Genomic DNA, 20726 nt, shown 5'->3' with positions numbered 1-20726 from the left:
ACTTGGGACTTGTACCATGGAACTGTCTTATAACTTCCATTGTCATAATTTATTACTCAGAAATTCGTATCCATTGTTTTAAAAATTCATTAGCATTTATTCATAGAATAAAACCAGAAATTTTTTTGAGCGGAAACATTGAAGATGGCAAAAGGTAAATTAAGAGGAAGAAGATATGGGGTGAATTGAAATGAGCAAGCATGCTGAATAATTTATTCACAAAGATCATTACATCATAACTGGAAACCTTAGACATAGAGTATTGAAATTCAAGTACAAAAGTAAAAATATGAGTGATTGAGTTACTCTCAAATAAATTCTTATAAAATAGGTACATATACGGTAACTTTACATATATAATAATAATTTGGTTCCAACTCACGACGAGAAAGGAACCAAATTGTATTAGTGCACAGCCTTTTTTCAGTTTAATTGGTTAATAAAATACAAGGTAATAAAGGGTAACTGACATTGAAATGGTAAAAGCCTTAAGCTTGGAGCAGCTCTCTACATTTTAGTTGAGGGTAGGTCAAAAGACAAACTTATCTCTTTGTTACTTGTTATGGTCTCTCATCGCCGAGCGCGATACAATTTTTGTTAAAAGTTGCATAAGCTGTTGAATGAATGCGTTTCTCTACAAAATTCATTTTAAAAGCTGACCGATTGCGATCGCAGCTGATCGATTCTTTCATATTTTCCCTAAAAAAAATAGTTAGAGGAAACCCTAAATTATGGGAGCTGATCGATGCAAATTTTATTTTATCTGCATGAAGTTATTTTCCTAATAATTTCAAAAGAAATAAGTTAATTTGACTGAACTGAAGGAGAATTTAATCGATGAGCTAAACATTTGCTACAAAGACTGTAATCATGTTCCTTTGTTAGTTTAATTGATCTTTTACTGGAGAACATATTTTAGGGGCAGAAAATCTATTGCATCACAAGCTATATTAGTATCTAATTAATGTTAGATTCAATAAATCACCAATGAGTGAAGTTAAAAAATGTCACACCGCTGTGTTTTCAAATGTTGGGAGGTAACTGCGTATCAACGAAGACATAATCTATTCCTGCTCAAATTGAACAATTCGGATTTTTAAATAATTTCGAAGCATTCCATGTCTTTTTCAGAAATATTATTTCTTCGTAGGTAATTGTTTAATAACTGTAATGCTTAGAGATCAGACGATTAAGTTAAGGTACCTTCAGCAACTTACTAGTGTAATATTACGCGTTTTCTTTCGCAGGACAAACATTGATTGGATCATGATGATTCGTTGGAAACGAGCAGGATGTAAATTTGTTTTAACGTCTTAAACTTTCTGTCAAATATGTTTTTCTCACTATGGAGTTAAGGAACAGATTTTTCCGACGACTCTAGGAAATTTTCCCTACATCTCGAGAAAATTCATCAAAATTGTCATTAAAGAAATACCAAACAATGGACCCGGAAGAAATTTAAAAAAAATGCATTGTAAAGTCATGATTTTTTTTTCAAAATTAGAATTTTGGTTCTCCGCTCTGATTGAAAAAGATGATACTTTCATTCGATTGGTAGATCATCTTAAACTACCGTCTTTTTGGTCAGAGCTGTCCATGATGACTACTACAGCGCCTAGTTCTCGCACCGGACTTCGTGGGAGATTGGATTCATCTAAAAACTCCCGGGATGACCAAGCCGTGTTGTCCGCAGAAAATTTTTGGTCACAACCCTGAAATAAGAGAGAAGAAAAAGTTCAAAATTTTGCTTAACATACTGACCATTTGTCGACTTATCAAAATTTTTCCAACCTTTCTCCCTTATCGAATCCTTGGCGCGATATCCCAAAAAAACAATTTCGCACTGAAATTCCGGTTACTTTGTGAATACTAGACTATTTGCCCTTAAATCGCTCCGTCAACGCAAATTCGACGTGACAATACCACGTAAAGTACACCTAGTCGTAATATAATGAAGTGAGCTGGGGTCAGTGGCGTGGCGTGCTTTGCGATGTATCGATTGTTATGCCATTTAAACCTATGGGAAAGAATCGATTATTAAGGTGTTCGCTGCGAACACCCTGTTTATCGATCCTTTTCCATAGGTTTAGATGGCATAACAATCGATACATCGCAAAGCACGCCACGCCACTGGGCATGCTCTGGTCGACGAGTCCGAGCCCGGTGTGCGCTGGGGTTCGGTCACTTTTTCAATACATTTTCGATCCATTTTCGATCCAAAACGTCGATGTATACTAAGCAATAATTCATAACCTCTTTGTTAACATCGAATGACAGGGTATCGAAAGAAATCGATGATTTATCGAAATGATGACCCGGCACCGCACAGGAGTCATGGAATTCGATGACTGCTGGAAAATGTTTAGAAGTGGCGCCACCTCCTCCACTCCTACACTGGAAAAAAACACATTGGATCTAGAGTCCAGACTCTTGAAAACATTGACAAGAAAAAGGACTCTTGATTCAAACAGATTTAAGCTTAAATCAAAAGGAAATCCTCTCAAATTAAGAGGCTTGGTTCTTGATTTAAGCTTAAATCTGATTGAATCAAGAGTCCTTTTTCTTGTCAATGTTTTCAAGAGTCTGGACTCTAGATCTAATGTGTTTTTTTCCAGTGTATTACGACGCTATATACTCGATGCAATTCCAGACTAACCGCATTCGCAGTGAGACTGCTGACTAGACAGACTGATCGGTTGCCTCCTGAATTTTTCAGCGGAAACGGGCCTCAAATTGTTATTCTCTCAATTGGAGGGAATTATACGTTGGGATCCTTTCTGTTTTTCCAGATGGGCTCCGTCAGGCAAAATGTCTCATGAATTTCAGGGTTCACTAGAAATGTAAATACGGCTCTATTGAATAAGCTCCATAAAATTAACCAGCTCATAATGCCCTCCTTCGCACCGCAGACTCAGTATGCTTTCGTTTTTTTGGGGTCCATACACTGTCCATCGCTCCCCTTCAGACAGACGATTAGATCTCCTCCTCCTTCTGGTAGTTCTGGTAATTGTTCCTTATGCTCGCTTGACCCCTCTTTCATGCTGAGCTACACTCATTAGCAGATTCGTATGCATTAACCTTGGTCACTGAGCCTCCGTGGTTTTCGTGACACATAATCTGATAAAACTTGCTTAAAACTCCTCAAAACTCCTCCCTCGTGTCTTGTTTATCAATTGTGACTAACTGTCTTTTTGAGCGTAAGTGAGATTTATTGCATACTATTTGAGGCCCGGGCGTGCTCTTCTCTTTGGGTTCATTAATGAAAAAATTGACCTCTCTAAATGTAACCACCTGCATCTTACTCATCTAGGTAGTTATAATATTAACTGCTTCTACATATGTTGTATAAGTAATAAAACGCGTTATGGGATTATGGAGAGGGGAGGGGAGTGCCTCTGCACTTGAATGGTAAAGCTGTCCTTGAGCCAGTTTAGTGTTGCTTATAGAATCGTGTTTTAGTAATTGAACCTCATAGATTGATGGTAAAAGAACAATATCCGTCTTAACGTCACATTATTTATACTTCCGTTTTTATTAAATGGCGGTTTTGTCCTTTGATTAGGATGTGAATGACGTCATTCAGTGCATCAATGCAACTCATGTTTTCCTCCGTGGGCATGTCAACTAGGGAAAGGGAGATCGGGGAAAGCTTGTCCTTCTCAGAAAGAAATATGAGGGATTTGACTGCATAAGTATGTCGCGTATTTTTGATTTTTGAAACTGCATTTGAATCAATTAGCCAGTACAAACTGTTTAAAATTGATCTCGAGACGATTCGATTTTTCAAAATGTACCTGAAGAGGCTCCCGAACCCTCCTCTAGAAATGAAGAAGTCTCTCAGAATTCCTTTGGTGGGGTGCAATTCAGTTCCCCGATAGCCCCCTTTGAAGAGGTGCCCCACTTGGTCTTCCTTTAAAAGTTCCTAGCTCCGCCCATGTTTAAGTTTCAGCAACAATACATGCATGTTTGGCAACTTATTGAATTGTTACTGATCACTGTTTGGCAATAAAATTTGGAAGATATAACGGCTTAAATAAATGTTGAGCGTCCTCAAGATGCAGACATGTCCGCTAATTCATAACTTTTAGAAATTATAGAGAGCTTTGACAGATTTTCTTAACGTTTCTCAATCTATTAGGCTCAAAGATCAAAACGCGGTTCTCCGGCACAAGCAAGTAACCGGCTACCAATGAGTCAAGTTAGAGGAGAACTGACTCAGGATGAAGAAGGGTAAAATTCGTGGTGCATATGCACACGGAAAATGGAGGTGATACTCAACTACAATTACCTTGATTTAACGCGATGCTCATTGCGGCAGGAGTTCATCGAAAGGAACCGTTGAGAAAATTGTGCTGATGATTTGGAGCCCAACCTCCAGAGCGGTCTCCTCAGCGATTGGTGTCACGATGTCCAGAACTTGCCGCCTGTTTTGGTTGATGAAGTTGGCAGCCGTCTCCGCTAGAAATTGAGGATAGTGATTAATTCCAAGTCTAGTAAGTAATAATAATGTACATACTGAAGGCACATAGGTGTATCAATACAGTGCAATTTCAGCAATACAGTGAGGTAATGTATATGACGTCAAAATATTTGAGTCAGGCAAACTGTGCCCCAAAGGGGAACTTAAATTGCTCAGTACAGCGGAAAAAACCGGTATAGGGTCAAAAATACCAATTTTCAGTTTTTGCTGCAAGGCGCTTTCTTGTATATTCTCAACAACATTGGATCCAATTTTAACATTTGCAAAATTGATGGTATCAGACGCGTTTGAAGCAAATCGCTCTCCAAACTGGAAGCACCATCGACAAACTTTTACAACACTTTGTTCGAATTTCTCGTTTTTCGTCTTCAAACTTTTAATGTTTGTCAAAGGGTGAATTTTTGGACTTTTGTGGTGTTTTTCACGCCAAATGATACAGAATTGAGAGGCTTGGAGGACACGGCGTATAAGTACAGTTTTTGTATTTCGAGCGATACGCGTTTTATGTTTCGAAATTACACGGCTCCTCATAGCGGAAAGAAAGCTCAAATCGACTTTTTGAAGCTTAAAAATTGGAATTTGGGAGCGAATTTTTCTCGGAATACGCAGTATAAGACTAGTTTCACTTGAATTTAATTAATCTCAATGTTTCAAAAACTGCACTTTGTGCGCTTTATCCTCTAGGCCCCTCAATTAACTCTTCTAAACTGTGACAAAGTTATTCCGTTTCATCCCTTCTTCAAGGCACATTTTGCTCGGCTTCGTCACATTTGTTAAATTTTCCTCATGCAGAATTGAAGATGGATTCGATGCAATTGGAAAAGCACCGCAAATCTTAGGAGTTTAAACTAATCTATGTCTGGGACGGGAACCGGAAAAAACCTAATAGCTAGACTATTGCATGCGCATACATGGGAACTAAGTTTCTCATACGCGGGACGATTTTATCGAATAGGTATACCACAGTTTCCACGTAATAGTGATACACTGCCCATTACCTCACACTCTTTTGGGCTGCAATTTTATAAAATTACAACACTTAGGTCGTAATTTTCCACCTTATCACTGCTAAACGTGTTCTTAAATTATTACGTCAGCTCCATCATTGGTCGAGTCACCGTCAATCATGAAAATTAGCAGGATAAGATGAAGCGATGATGCCTGTTGAATGTTACTACTCAGAGGAGTCACCTCTTAATGTTTCATCGCCGTCAATGAATTTTTTTTATGCTTTTGTTCATTAATCTTCACAGCTCCTATTGAGTGCAGGTTTTCCAATTCTCAACTATTGATTACACGCAAACGGAAATTCATTAGATTCATGAGATCCCGTAACATACAAAACTAAAAATTATAGAGACAGTGTATTTTGTCACATTCACTTAATTTTAAACGTCAAAATACTTACTTATCAGTCTATTTTCGGGATTCTTTTTGTTGTCATTGATAAATTTAACGGTTGTATCACCTACACGGGGTTTCATCTTCAATTTCTTGATCAGAACATATTCTTTGCCTTTGACATTCGTCAGCTCACCTTGACCAGAAATATCAACTTTTACATTTGCTGGAAACGAGAAATAAGAACATGAATATTCACGATTTGAACATGTTTATAACGAGCAAAAATTATTTTCTGTGTAATCATGAGGGAAAATAAGTGTCAATCTTGCGTAAAAAATACCTCAAGCATTGATTTACTATGGAGGTTTTTTGGGTCATGCTCATTCTCAAATAAGATTTTACTCCGTAGTTGTCTATTTTGTTTTTGCCCCAGAGTGTGAGCGCGGCGCGTAATTTCTCAATAATGTAAGATTTTGTAATTGTTGTAATAGACTCCAATTGTTCGATTTAATTTCTTGGAAAAAATCAAACATCCATTATCTTTAATTGGTTTCTTAAAATCTATCAGAAATATTAATATCATTTTGAAATCGTGTCATTTACTTCATGAGAAATCCGCTGATATCCAAAGTTTCCATGGTCGTGAAATGCACTCATTTTTTATTGGATGAATGCAATGCCGGCACTTTTTTCTTCGGTTTGCCTGTCCATGTAAATGTTGAGCTCTACTCATCACGTGAAAGTAGCTACTTCTGGGGAAAAGAGGGCATTTCCAGTTATGTTTTGGAAATATCTTACAGGAGGAACATTCACCAATGCACGTCATTGAAATATTCAATGAATAATATTACCAGTGAGGAAACTTTACAAAGAAATCCAAGAAAAACTGTTAAATTGTTTACTTTAACAAAAATAAATTATGAGTTTTGCAAATTAGCGATTGGAGATGCCCATTATTATTTCGACCGATCCGGTCACTTATATAAGTTTATGACGAAAAAACTCACTCATGTTTCCGATGAAATGACCCTTTCCTCGTAGCGGAATCACAAGCAATCGGCCGTCCACATCATATTCACACTCAACGAAAAGTTTTGGTAGTAGCAGACTGATGTCCAATGTCAGCTTATCAGTGTTTATTCTAAGGAAAAAATAAAGTTTATAACATGTCATTTATGCGTCTAAAGTTACAGAGAAAATCGCATTATCGTAACTGTGAAAGTCTTTTTCTATACCTATAGAAATAACGGATATTGAAAATCACGCTTCAAAAATATTTGATCAAACTACCTATAGTAAAATGCAGTTAAGTAAAATGTATTGTAAATGTATCATAAAATGGAAGAGAGCCCCTTTTTTTAGTTACCGAAGAAAATTTACAACTGCTAAACCTCAGATAAAATAAAAATTAATGAAGAAATTAATCTTTTTTAAAATAATTTACTGAGGAGTTTTTTTTTAGACCCTTTCAGCCTAATTGCTACCGTTTATAAGTAAGTTTCACCCGAAAGAAAAACATATAAAAGGCTTTTCTAACATCAATTTGAATCATTTTTCAAGATTTGCCTTTGTAAACGTTACAAGGTATGTTAATTATCCAGGGCCGGATTTAGGGGGTGGCCACATGGGCCGCGGCCCATGACAGCAAAAGGGGGCGGCAAATTTTGAATTTCTTTTAAATGTAGGTATAAAAAAAATCGGATTCAGAAAAAAAAAAAAAAATTACAAACGAGAAAACGCGACAAAATTTCTCATTTCCTGAGAGTATAGTAATATTTCTAATTTTGACGTCTTTCGGTGATATAATAGGCAGCACCTTTAATTAGTCGAGTTAAGAGAGAAATCAAACAAGCAATTTGGCATGGAACGGCGTGGCGTGGAGAGCAATGATGACGAGGACTTGAGATGAAAAGGAGAAGCGAGAAGCCCTCGGCGCGGCGCGGCGGTCAGCGTGTAACACGTATTAGCGCCTACAAGACTGCATGAATACTTCACGCATTGCATCAAACACTGTGCAGTCAGCAGCGGTCGGCGTGAAACGCATGGCGCCTACAAGACTGCGTGAATACTTCACACATTGCGCCAAATACAGTGCGGTCAGCGCGGCGCGCTGGCGCGGCGGAAGTTAAAATTATTAAACCACCTTATGTTTGTTCTTTCATAATTTTTTCGTTCAATACTTGTGAGTGGAAGGCCTTGTCCACACAGAGATAGGTTTACGGAACTTATCTTCTGCGCAAAGTTTCGTGAACTTTTGCTAGTAGTGTTGACAGGGCTTTCGCAAAAAAATGTGTCCAACATGAGTAGACGCATCTTATGCACCCTTCCCCCTCTGGAACGTTCACTTGATGGTTTTTATTGATGTTTCGGAACGAATGAGAAGGGGGCAGCAAAATATAGGCGGCCCATGGGCGGCAAGTAGGTAAAGCCGGCCCTGTTATTATCACTTTTACTTTTTTCCTTAGCAATGCTTAATACCGAGGATGATTTAGGATTTTAATTACCTGAAACTGGATGCGTACAGATAACTTGGGAATTTCTTAATTTTCAGCATAAGTTTTTATGATTTGAATTACATTAGCAATGATAAATCAGACATTGTTTTCGTTTTCAGAAATCAACAAGAAACGCCTCTCTTTCAGAGGCTGCCTGCACAAGGTAGCAAAGAGGCAATCCTCACTTCCGACAGAGTTGAGAAAAAGATAATCCCGTTTGAGAATGCAATGTAATCCATTTTTCGCAACTATAATATGGATGTATTTCTGCCAAACGGAACTATGTGCATTATGACGTGAGCCCTGTTATGCATATATTCTTACGGGTCTCAGGGCTCATGTCTCAATGCACATAGTTCCGTTTGACAGAAATACGTCCATATAATAGTTTACGGAAAGAGATTTCAACTTACTTAAGCTTTTGAATGTCAAAATTTGAGCAACCAAAGACAGTAACGTTGTCTAATTTTGCCTTGACTTTAATTGCCTCCAAATTCCGGTCAATGATGAGCTGCGGAATCGTTAGAGGTTCTAGGGGTGGGACTTTCATTTTTGGAATACCTGTTGAAATTTGTGAAAAATCATTAGTATCATTAGTAATCACTAGTATCATTCAATATACAAGATAAAGAAACACAATTTATCTGCTATCATTAACAATACGCTATATTGCTAGGCAGACTAACATTTCCATAGGAAGTTCCAAGTCCATTGACAGCCGAATCGCTTTATACGTTTTGCCTTCAGAACAAGTAGAAAAGTCCTATAGATATCATGCTTAGATACGCAAATTAATGCCATTCGTAATTTACTTTAATTGTGAACCGTTTAGACTTGTTAACGTTCAAATGTTAAAAAATCGATAATTTTATACATACTTATCTAACTTTCGAATTATAAATTGCTCAACTGCGGATTTTTATCATTGATCTCACTCGGGAGTTGATAGGTTCAAACACAGTATTTTTTGCATTGAGTTCTACACGAATGCACTAGTAAGCTCATGGAAAGTTTTCTTTTTTTAGCGTTTAGACACCAGTGACGGAAAAGACGTACTTTAAAGTGAACGGTTAAAACTAAAACAGTGTTGGAAAAAAAGGGGGGGGGGGTTAAATTACTTTTATCCCTATCTTTATTCATTTGCAACTTTCAATTTTGTAAAGTGTCAACGTCAAATTTGATGTCAAAATACCAAAAAGTTTGCCTACCTTTCGCCAGGTATGGTTTTGCGGCTTCAATGGCATTTTGGGTGCATTGGTCATACTGAGGAGTATTTTTCTTGCACAATTGGAGGTAGTCGGCTGAAAAACAAAAATTAAACATCCATCAAATACATGATAGGGGGTGATTATAAAGTGAAAAAAAATTGACCTTGAGTAGATCCTCAATACAAAGTTTCTTTTACCCAACATTTTACGTATCTTAAAGTTTGACTACACAGAATATTATCCAGAGAATTGTATGGACAGTTGAGGAATATACATTTAAAAATTCACTCTCGGAACCAAAAGGGATCCGCATAGAGAAAAATGAAAATGCTGTATTGTAATCGAGTAACAAAGGTGTGGTTACTTACGGACTTTCTTGCCGGAGGCGCCGAGTAAAATGCTAAGAGAAATTGCCGAGAACAATGCGCAAGCCATCGTGGACTTCATTAGGATTGGATTTCTAGCACCCATCATCGATGGTCTATTAAATCGCAAAATTATAATGAAGAAAAGGGTTTTCACAGTTCAGGAGTGGATTTCTGCAAAACACAAAAACAAAATAAAGGTATAAAATATTATTTGGGTTATTTTTTAATCCATTGAGTGATGGACTACACACATGAGTTTAGCTATTTGGCGGCGAATAGAACAAAATGTATATTGTATAAAGGTCATTATTACAGCATACGGTGACACTTTCTTGAAGGAAGCCACGAGAATTTGAGAAAGAGCTCTGCCGGACTAAGGAAAAACGCCGTATGAGCATTTGAGAGTTGCCAAAGTTCCTTAAAATGTTTCGATAAAATGTTTATTTTTGAAGAAAGCTATGGACATTTTTCCTTGAAATTTTCAGGAAATTAAGGTGAAATTGCGAACAAAATTATCTGAAAAATTGGAGGGAAAACGTTTAAAAATTTTCCCCAAAATTCGTGGTTATTCGTGGTTTATTCGTGGTTGGTTTTCGTGGTTCGTGGTTTATTAAGTGGTTTATTTGGCAACGCCTCAAGGCTTATACGGCGTTTTTCCTTAGCATGGCAGGCAGAGCTGGCACCGCAGTCATGTCAACACGTGTAAACATGAGCTAGAGAAAATCATGCAACGACGTTTTCTGTAGCGTTACCTCATTAAGGGGTTGAACATGTAAGTGCAAGAGACGAACTTCGTTTTTAATAAGATACACGTATTAACGAGACTTTCGAAAATATTTCAATCCGCCTTGCTATCAGATGAGATAGCACTGAAGTACACTGGTGTATACACGCTGAGGTCTTATTCCTTCGTAATTATAAGATACTCTATCTTTGAAGTCCGGTTTAGTTGTCGTGCTTATTCGAATGCATTTCCGAAATTAATTGAGTTAGGAATTACTGTATATCAGTCTCCAGTCCTGGCAACAACGTTTTCTTGCAGTATGATTTCGCGAAACGGTTATTCGCTGGAGGATCTCTCATTAGGCGACTTGCACCAGGATTTTCTTCATTATGCTGCATTCGGCGTTCTCTAATTTACCGTATTTTCCGCCGTCTTATTTTACACGCAGCGGAAAACGCACGAATTACTCGCATCGTTATAGAATTACATCGTTATGGGAACACCGAAGTTCACAGAGCGCAGAATGAGAGAACCTTTCGTACTTGAGAACCCTAGTCTGCCGTGCCAAGGAAAAACGCCGTATGAACATTCGAGAGTTGCCAAATTTCCTTCGGTAAAATGTTTATATTCGAGAAAAGCTACGGATATTTTTCCTCGAAGTTCTCAGGAAATCTAGATAAAATTGCGAACAAAATTATCTGAAAAACGTTCACATATTTTCCCGAAAATTCGTGATTTATTAGAGAAAAGCTACGGATATTTTTCCTCGAAGTTTTCAGGAAATTTAGGTAAAATTGCGAACAAAATTATCTGAAAAACGTTCACATATTTTCCCGAAAATTCGTGATTTATTAGAGAAAAGCTACGGATATTTTTCCTCGAAGTTTTCAGGAAATTTAGGTAAAATTGCGAACAAAATTATCTGAAAAACGTTCACATATTTTCCCGAAAATTCGTGATTTATTAGAGAAAAGCTACGGATATTTTTCCTCGAAGTTTTCAGGAAATTTAGGTAAAATTGCGAACAAAATTATCTGAAAAACGTTCACATATTTTCCCGAAAATTCGTGATTTATTAGAGAAAAGCTACGGATATTTTTCCTCGAAGTTTTCAGGAAATTTAGGTAAAATTGCGAACAAAATTATCTGAAAAACGTTCACATATTTTCCCGAAAATTCGTGATTTATTAGAGGAAATTTGGCTACACCTGAAGGCTCATGCGGCATTTTTCCTCAGCACGACAGTAGTCATCAAGGTGGCTCAGGATTTGTGGAGCGATTTTAGAGGGAAGGAGCGACGAGAAAAGTGGAGAATTGCCGGTCTAAATTCCCCCACAAATTAATCGAATTTCACGGGGAAGAATGAATACGCATTTCAAAAAGGAAAAGTAATATAAAAAGTTAATCGGGACCAATTTAATATAGAAACAGGTTAAAGTTTACTTTGGGCGAGTTTTTAAAAGCCCCTGCAGTTTTAATATCAAATTTCATTTTAAATTATATTTCCGTCATGAAACTTTCGTTCTAATATCAAACTTATTAGTCTCATTAGAAAAACTCTGCGTAAAAATTATCTTTCTAACAGGATTACTTGACTTCGAGCTTCAGCTTGATTATTTCGACTTTATACTGTCCAATTGTTGAAGTTCACGAGTCAGTGTGGCGTGGTACTGTTTTTTATTGAATTTGATGAATATCGAAACTTAAATGAATATTTTGGATAGTCAGTACTTTAAATTATCCCCGGAACCTTTAAAATAATCGAGACTTTTCTTTAATGAAGTTTCTGGTAAAACGGACTATTACTGCGAGACCAAGACTACCCTTGACAACGTTTTGGAGGCAATGTCTGAAGGCAACTATTCGTGCTTAATGGATGTCAGTGTTGCATACGCAATGAATTGAAGGAGCTGGTACCCAGTGGTCTCTAGCCTTCCTTGTCTTAACAGTAGGGCAATTTGGCAACTTTCGAATGTTCATGTGGCGTTCTTCCTTAGCACGGCAGTGCACGTCGCTTTGTTTGCAATGTCGTCTTCAGCCACCAGAAACACGTTGCAGCAATGATACATGAGAGAAAAAAACTTTCATCTCACTCCTCTCTTCCCATGCATGCTGTCTTGTGCGTTCAACTATCCCTCCTGCCCTAAAATCTCCTGTATTTGAGACTTCCGTTGTTGCAAAAAGAAACCCTCATCAGAAATGTCAATGTAGTCCTAACTGTCATTGAATTTAAGCACCTAGTTTTGTCGGATCCATAAGTCTCATTTAATTTAATTTCATTCGAAATTAATGAAATACATTGCGAGCAATCGGTTTCTCTACCTCTTTTTCGAGCGATTGATTCATGCGTACTTATGAAAGCTTGTATTTTATGAGTTATAATACCATCTACTCTAATCACTCGTGATAAGTTAGAGTTAAAATTTAAAATCAACACATTCACAGATGAAAACCAATAAACTTTTACAAGTTCCTTGTTAAATAGGACATTCGATGAAATTAAAGTGTGTGAAATTACATTAAGTGATCGCAAAAATCATGGTCATATTATAAGCACCGCTTACTGAAGTCAATAAGGAAAATAATGTCTCCGGCGATTATTAATTTTAATGATGAGGGGTCATAAGATTAAGTGTTAAAAGGGGTGAGAGGTCTTAAAACGATGAGAAATACGTCACGTAATTAGTGAATGACCCAATGTGGAGGTATGATGATTGTGAGAATAGTGAGGAGACTTTTTTATTTTTATGTTTTATGTAAGCTCATGCACCGGGAAAATCCGCCCTTAACTCGCCACCTGTTTAAACCGAGCCGAACGTGTATGTAAGGTCATATCATAGTTCCTGAAGCCTCTCAGTTTATACAACAAGTTATAAATGAGCGGACCCGGGAGGTTTTAGAGGCAACAGAGATGGACTTCTGGCGTAGATCCGCTGGTATTTCCAGAAAGGATCGCGTCAGGAATGAGAGGGTATGGGAGATCATGGATACCAAACAGACCATCGTGCATGACATTATGACAAAACAACTCATTTGGTATGGTCATGTCCAGAGAATGGCAGGAGACAGGTTGCCGAAGAAAGTCCTTGACTGGGTTCCTCCTGGGAGAAGACGCAGAGGGCGCCCAATGAAAGGTTGGAGGGAAGGGATTGAAGCGGAAATGTTAAGGTGCTCAATCCCCCAAGATTTGTGGTTTGAAAGAGAGCAGTGGAGGTTAGGAGTCGTAGAGCGCGAGGGAGTGCTGTAAAGCGACTTATATGTATGTATGTATGTATAAATGAGTAAAAAAAAATCGTCGTATCAGGTAAGAGCTTTTTTCTCTAATAATAGTTGAACAACCAAAATAGACGTTACAATGAAAGCTTTCAAGTGTTATATGATGGAATATTTGCATTACTCCAGTGGCGCAGCTTGGACTTTGGGGAATCCATTCAAAAACGTGACAGTAAATTTACATTATTTTGTGTTTGTCCCTGATAATATTTTATGTCTACTCTCCGATAGTAAAAATGAGGTACAATTGACGTGGCTAAGGGGGGGGGGGGGGTTCAGAACCCCTGGTCTACGTCACTGCATTTCTCCACCTCCATATTCCCTCAAACGTATTCGTAGGCAACACAAAGTATATCCTCAGTTTAAATTACATAAAGCTTAAAAAATACGCAACTCTTTTTTCATCAGTCTGTCAACATAAATGCCCAACCAGTTAATCAGGAGCGCTAAGCCGGACTTAAGTATAATTGAAACTCGTCCTTGGTAAATTTAAGTATGCTAGAAGGATCAACAAAACTCGGCCCCTAAGTTTTAAGCCCCCGTCCCAACTTAGGAACCTTGAACCAGATGCAGATCTCTTTTCCGAATGCGTTGTATTATCCTCAAACACTCTGATTAGAGAATGACCCCTATACACTCTAAATTTTCTACCTCTCTTAAACTATAAATGACGCAGAATAAACTCCCACTATAGTAATCGTAACTAATTAAACCTCTCAAAAGATTAAGGGTAGTTCTTCTATATGTTCAGCCCAGATATATTACTCATCTATTATAACATCATAATAGTGAAGCGTGATGCATGACGTGTAAGGCGCGAAGCGCTTTGAAAGGGTTGAACCTCGAAGCGGTCAGAGGGCGTATACTAGGATTTTGCAAAACCGGAGGAAAGGAGATCGATGTACTGTATCTGTTCATGACCCACAATTGATGATCTAAAAATACCGATGCAGACTGACACTGGTGGGTCTTTTCAGTAATAGACGCGCTGAATACAAATATCTGATAGCTCTGCACGAATATTTAGGTATATGCCAAGAAAATGCATGCTCTCAGAACATCAAAAAAAGAGAATTAGCAATTTTTTGTCGATACAAATTTTAATTTTGTTCATCAAGTGAGCTCAATGATCAGCTCGTCAAACAGGTTTCCGCTTTTTTAACGCAATCTTCGATTGAAAGGTGCCGATTTGCTCGGAATACCAATTTTTGCTTGCACGAGTTTCGATTGTATAATGATTGGGGCTTCCACTTGACACCTGTGAACCATCTTTGGAGATCAAGTCCGAATTTTTTCAGGACAACGATTGATACGCAAGTTGCGATGTGGGTGAGGCAATAGTGAGGAAGGTCATTACTGGTAGGCAGCATAAGTTGTTTCCGAGAGTCATCGAAACTCAAATCAAAAACCTAAATCCCTAACTCTCAAACTGACGTATTTCTGCGAAACGGAACTATGTGCATTATGACGTGAGTCTTGTTATGCATATGCATATATTCTTATGGGTCTCGCGGCTCATATCTTGATGCAGATAGTTCCGTTTGGCAGAAATACGTCCAAATGAACAGCATTGAAGAAACCACAGTACATGAAGACATTCATGAAAATACGTATCACCGAGGAGGCTCTCTAACCGCTCTGCGGCCCCCCTCCCCCCCAAGCGTTTCACGCCTCAGGCGTTATGCGTTAATGGTATTACTCTTATGATTTTATTTAATAGAGTCAGATATACATATGTATATATGTGCATTTGTGCATATGTAGGAGGACGGATACTTTTATTCTGAAAACAATCTACATTCGAATTTTAAATTTCAAATATCACTTGTCGAAGTTTACGTTAGAAGGGGTGGGAGGGGGGTGGTGGTGGCCCTAGTCCGACACGATGAGAGAGAAAAGGCATATAAGGGGCTACTCCGTAGAGCTCTTAACGAAACATATTTCTCTCCTGTTTTCTTCCATAAAACTAATGAAAGTAGTGGAAGTGTTTGGAGGGAGGGGTCTGCTCAGCGTTTCACAAGAAACATCTGGATTTACGTTACGGATGTGTTACGCGGGAGAGAATGGATGACCGGAAAAGCCGCGTTACTTGATCCTTAAACACTCCCTTTTTTATACACACTGTTTAGCTGGCTCTCTGGAGTATTCCTGCGTGACTTTCTTGCTATCATCTCAGCTGAATTTTTCAACTATTGTAGGTTCATATTTTTAAATTATTTACGCGCACTTTTACTCGCCCCTTGACTATACGAAGGCTGAATATTGTATTCAATCAGCCACACGCGCAAATTAACGTCAAGTATCTAGAGTTATTTTGTTGAAATTACAGCTTTTAACCAAAAGTGTGGGCGTTCATTTGAAATCTCTGCCTATTCTGCAATTTTTGTACTGTTTGCAAATAGAGACGCGTGCTAAAATTTAGTCTTGTCCGTTGAATTGATTATAAGTTACCAAAAACCCTCCAAATCATTTTTGGGTAAAAAATCCGGTCGAGGAAGTTGACGTGTTACATCTTGACCAAAAACATTCCCTTTCATCCCTCCAAGAAGGTTGATAAAACTAACTATGAGGTAGGCAAAAACCTATCTTAAATTCTCAGGGTCCACCAAGACCAAATATGTCCTACATTAAACGAGTAGACAGTAGCTCAGTTGTTCAGCCAGAGTTAAATTGGTCCAATCTACAGAAAACATGTCTCTTTTTTAGCGATTTTCAACAATTGGTTCATAAGTGAAAAGTTTTAAGGCCGCCTATAAAACCCCCAAGCACCCAATGAGGGAACAGCGACGTTTTGTAAAAAGCAGGACCTTTCCTCTAGAGTGAGAGTTGAACTGACAAAGAGATATTTGTGTTCGAATTTATTGGTGAGTATCAGCTTCCACAAAGTTGAAGGGTAAGAAGCAATTTCATAATATTTGCATACTCAAGTGCCTCAGCGCGCTCAAAGCGAAGCGCATCCCATGGCACTAGTATTATAAGAGGCTTTCCTTGTTTTTCGTCGCAAAGAACGAAAAACACACACAGCTGTAACTTTTTGGAGAAAAACGTTGTTCTTGTCTTAGAGTATTATCGCTGGAGTGTTTCGTTGAGCTTTTGTTTGACTTTTCGAATGAGGAAGATGAAGCTGCAATACTCTTACAATGTTATTAATGCATTTTATTTTCGGCTGCCGATGGCCTTAATTTATGGATATGTAAAACACACGCGCTGCAGAAGTTCGATATTAAGAGAGCTGATTTTAGAGAAAAGGTTGCAAGAATAGGTATGACTTATTAAAACTTTCCACACTAAGAAAAAAAAAATAGAGGTGATATGATTACGAAAGTAGCGACGGCTATTATGAACTCTTACTTTGATTACATTGTGCAATAAGGAACCACCATCCCTGGCTCTCCCATAAAAACACATATCTGCATAGGGAAACCAATGGCATGTATGTTGTTTCTAAAATGGGCTAGAAACAGTGGTTCCGTATTGCAAAATGTAATCCAATTAGTGCTAACCATAACTAATAGGTAATAATAGTATTTTTACTATTAAGTGATAATTTTCCGAAAGGATTGGTTAAATTGGAGTTTTTTTTTTAAAGGAACCACCATACCTGGCTCATTCATAAAAACGCCTACCTGCATGATAGAACCAGTGGTACGTATGGTTTTTTTTTAAAATAAGCTAGGAATAGTAGTGTATTATTGTAACATGTAGGTGTAGGTCACTTATCATTTAATCGTACAGATACCACTATTACTAGTTAAAGCTACCATTAATCAAGGGTTTAGACAGAGCACCGCTACTTCCGTGATCGCGACCACTAATTTGTCTTCGACCGAAAAAACTGCACATTTTCTTTCATGAAAAGTCAAAACTCGGCAATTTTTACAATTGATAGAATTTCAGCTTTCGAAAAAACTCGGTTCAAGAAAATGGAATACCTTCGATACTTATTCCCTCGCGATTACCCATATATACCCATTGGGTCGTTAACGACCCATCGCAGTTTTTGACTTATAGTGTTAGTGTAAATTAGGGAATTTCATGTGTTCAACACAGGTTAACCCATGTCTGGGTTATAGGCAAGCCTATTTTATTTTTGTTGTGCCTCCACACGTGTTTACCCTGTCTACACAACGTCAAAAACAACAAGTAAATAAAAAATCAATTTAAAAAAAATAGTTTTGGGTATATGAGGCCTTATATGTAACAATGGCGGATGTGAAAAATTACCTTTTCGAAACACGCTTAAAAAACTGTTTTGTTCACACAAACATTTAATATGTTTCGCTCTGGCTTAATGTACAGATCTCGAAGATCACATCTCAAGTATTTTCTCAAAATTTTCTCGATGCCAAAACAGTTTTTTTAATGTGTTTCGAGAAGGTAATTTTTCACATCCGCCATTGTTACACATAAGTCCTCATATACCCATCGGGTCGTTAATGATCCATCGCAGTTTTTGACTTTTAGCATTAGTGTAAATTAAGGAATTTCATGTGTTCAACACAGGATAACCCATGTCTGGGTTACAGGAAAGCCTATTTTATTTTTGTTGTGCCTCAACACGTGTTTACCCTGTCTACACAAAGTCAAAAACAACAAGTAAATAAAAAATTAATTTAAAAAAAAGTTTTGGGCATATCTGCCGTGCTAAGCAAGAACGCCATAAATCCATCAGGATTTTCCCGCGTTTTTTGAAACTTAATACTTTATAAAATAAAAACTGTTTTACCCATGATACTCAAATTTTCAGGTTAAGTTCTTGATAGTATTTGCGAAAGATTTCTGTAAAATAAATTGTCCCAAGGTACACAAGTTTTTCTGCTATGATACATGGTTTTCAAAAAATTTAAAGTGGCGTTTACGGCATTTCTGTGTTGCACGGTAGATATATGGGCTAATGGGACAAATCTAAGGATAAATGAAGACAAGAGACGGACTTACTTGGGCAGTGGAGATGGAGACCCGGTTGGATGTAATGGACGGGTAAGTGCGGAGAACGGCAGTTGATCTAGCTAAAAACGGCGCGAATCCGCGGTAAAGCACCTGGGCAGGTAATCCCGCAGTGACGAAAACCGCACAACCCGGCGGGTAAACACTCCGCGGTTACCGCGGGTGGAGGGTGGGGAAGGACACCGGACACTGGGTGACTAGGTCCCCGCCGCATCGATACATCGATCGCTCCTGCCTACTCTTCGCCCTCAAAGAATCGCATCGCCCGATCCGTATCAGGGAGGACAACTTTCCAAGCTCCGTAAGAAAAAAAAAACGGAAGAAAAAGTTGACTCCTCACCTTAACCTGTATTCTCTCACGTGACGCGGCGCGACGCGAAGCGCGGGATTTATTTTGTGTTTCCAGTGGCTGCCCCCGGGCGAGCACTAAAATTTTACGAGCCCGTTAATTAATTGTGTCCAGGTGTTTACTGTTTGTTCTTCCATTAAAAGGCCTTGCGTGGAGGATATTACCACAGATGGCTGATTATGCGTTTTTAATACTGTCCTGCATCAGGTACCGCGCCCAGGCGGGGAAACTCAGCCGTTGGAAACTCTGAGGAAATCGGAGTACGTTCAGAATTTTAACGGACGTGGAAGACTCTGCTCTTTCGCACCTTTTGAAAATGAAATTCTACGATAGCCCGTAAAATTTACGGAATAATGATGGCACAAAAAAATGTATTTTTGCATTTACGACATAGCATATCGACGGTGTAAGTCGGCAATCACATAACTCGTTTGCGGTGTCTGAAAATCTCCGCCTCTTTGTTATTTTTGTAAAGGAGAACAAATTAACATCATTCCTTGAAGTTTTTGCAGAATTATCTTCGCACAGAGAAGAAAAATCACGACAATTTTAAAGAATTGTCATTGAGAAGTTTTCCATTTAAAAAATAAAGTATGACAGGAAGTCTGCGACGTTATGTGAGTTATGTGATTGCCGACCTACACCGTCGATATTTACTTTCATATTTGAGGATTTTTCGGTAAAAAGGCTTATAAAACTTGCAATGCTGCCAAGATTGTGCAATTTTTCACAGCGTTTACGGCAGGTGAAATTCGTTCACATTCGAAGTATTTCCTTACAATAGTGAGGAAAAATGCGGAGCAGATTCAGGGAAAAGTGTACAGCAGAACTGTTGGAAAAGTCACTTACAACTACAGAACTACGTTAAACAAGCTTGGCAGCATTAAAAGTCTCATACGCCCTTTTTACCGAAAAATGCCTTAAACTTTCATGAAATACTTTTTTTTTTTTGTTTATTTGCCGCATAAAACATTAGTACAAAAAATTCTGTTCATACAATGAATGAAAACATAATTGATAATAAAAAAAAGTAAAGACATAGGGACTGAGGCCTCAAAAGAAAAAATAGAAAAGAACAAGAGAATAGAGATAAGAGGCTAGTTTTTAAGGGCAGGACTTCCTTGAAGAGGAAGGTTTAAGATCCGTTTGCGGCCTCGGAAACTGCCGTCTGGCATACATCGGAGGGAATTGAAATCATGAAATACTGAAAACTATATATTTCGGTATATTAGCAGTACCTAAAATGGATTCCGTTCATCTCAAAGGGAGCTTTGAAAGTCAATATCTTTTAGAAATTTTCCAGTGGTTCTACGTGTGGCACTTAAAAAATTTGATGGAGAACTCACATATATTTTGGTCGGAAGGATAAAGTCTTAACTTCATTTGTACAAAAGGTTGCTTACCTCTTCCTCATCTGTACAATTTCAACTGAATGACCTTTTCCCTTTTTGTTACAACATTACAATGAAGTACAATAAAATACAGTACGTGCGGTATAATTACGTCGATCAGCTTTCCTATTTGAAGAAGATCTTCTC

At 38.0% G+C, this 20726-nt stretch overlaps 1 protein-coding gene across 1 annotated transcript; it reads right to left on the bottom strand.

Annotated features, from left to right (window-relative positions):
• Positions 1–181: 181 nt before the first annotated feature.
• On the bottom strand, positions 182–19030 carry LOC109030710 (circadian clock-controlled protein daywake). Its single transcript, XM_019041806.2, has 8 exons — positions 18831–19030; positions 9896–10066; positions 9528–9620; positions 8733–8880; positions 6832–6965; positions 5889–6047; positions 4289–4458; positions 182–1712 (listed from the first exon to the last, which is right to left on the bottom strand). The coding sequence occupies exons 2-7, from the start codon at positions 9999–10001 to the stop codon at positions 4307–4309; spliced, it is 792 nt and encodes a 263-aa protein (XP_018897351.2). The 5' UTR covers positions 10002–10066; positions 18831–19030; the 3' UTR covers positions 182–1712; positions 4289–4306.
• Positions 19031–20726: the final 1696 nt, after the last annotated feature.

Source organism: Bemisia tabaci, chromosome 3, assembly GCF_918797505.1.
Source record: "Bemisia tabaci chromosome 3, PGI_BMITA_v3".
Taxonomy (NCBI): domain Eukaryota; kingdom Metazoa; phylum Arthropoda; class Insecta; order Hemiptera; family Aleyrodidae; genus Bemisia; species Bemisia tabaci.
This window is presented reverse-complemented; position numbering and strand designations above follow the sequence as displayed.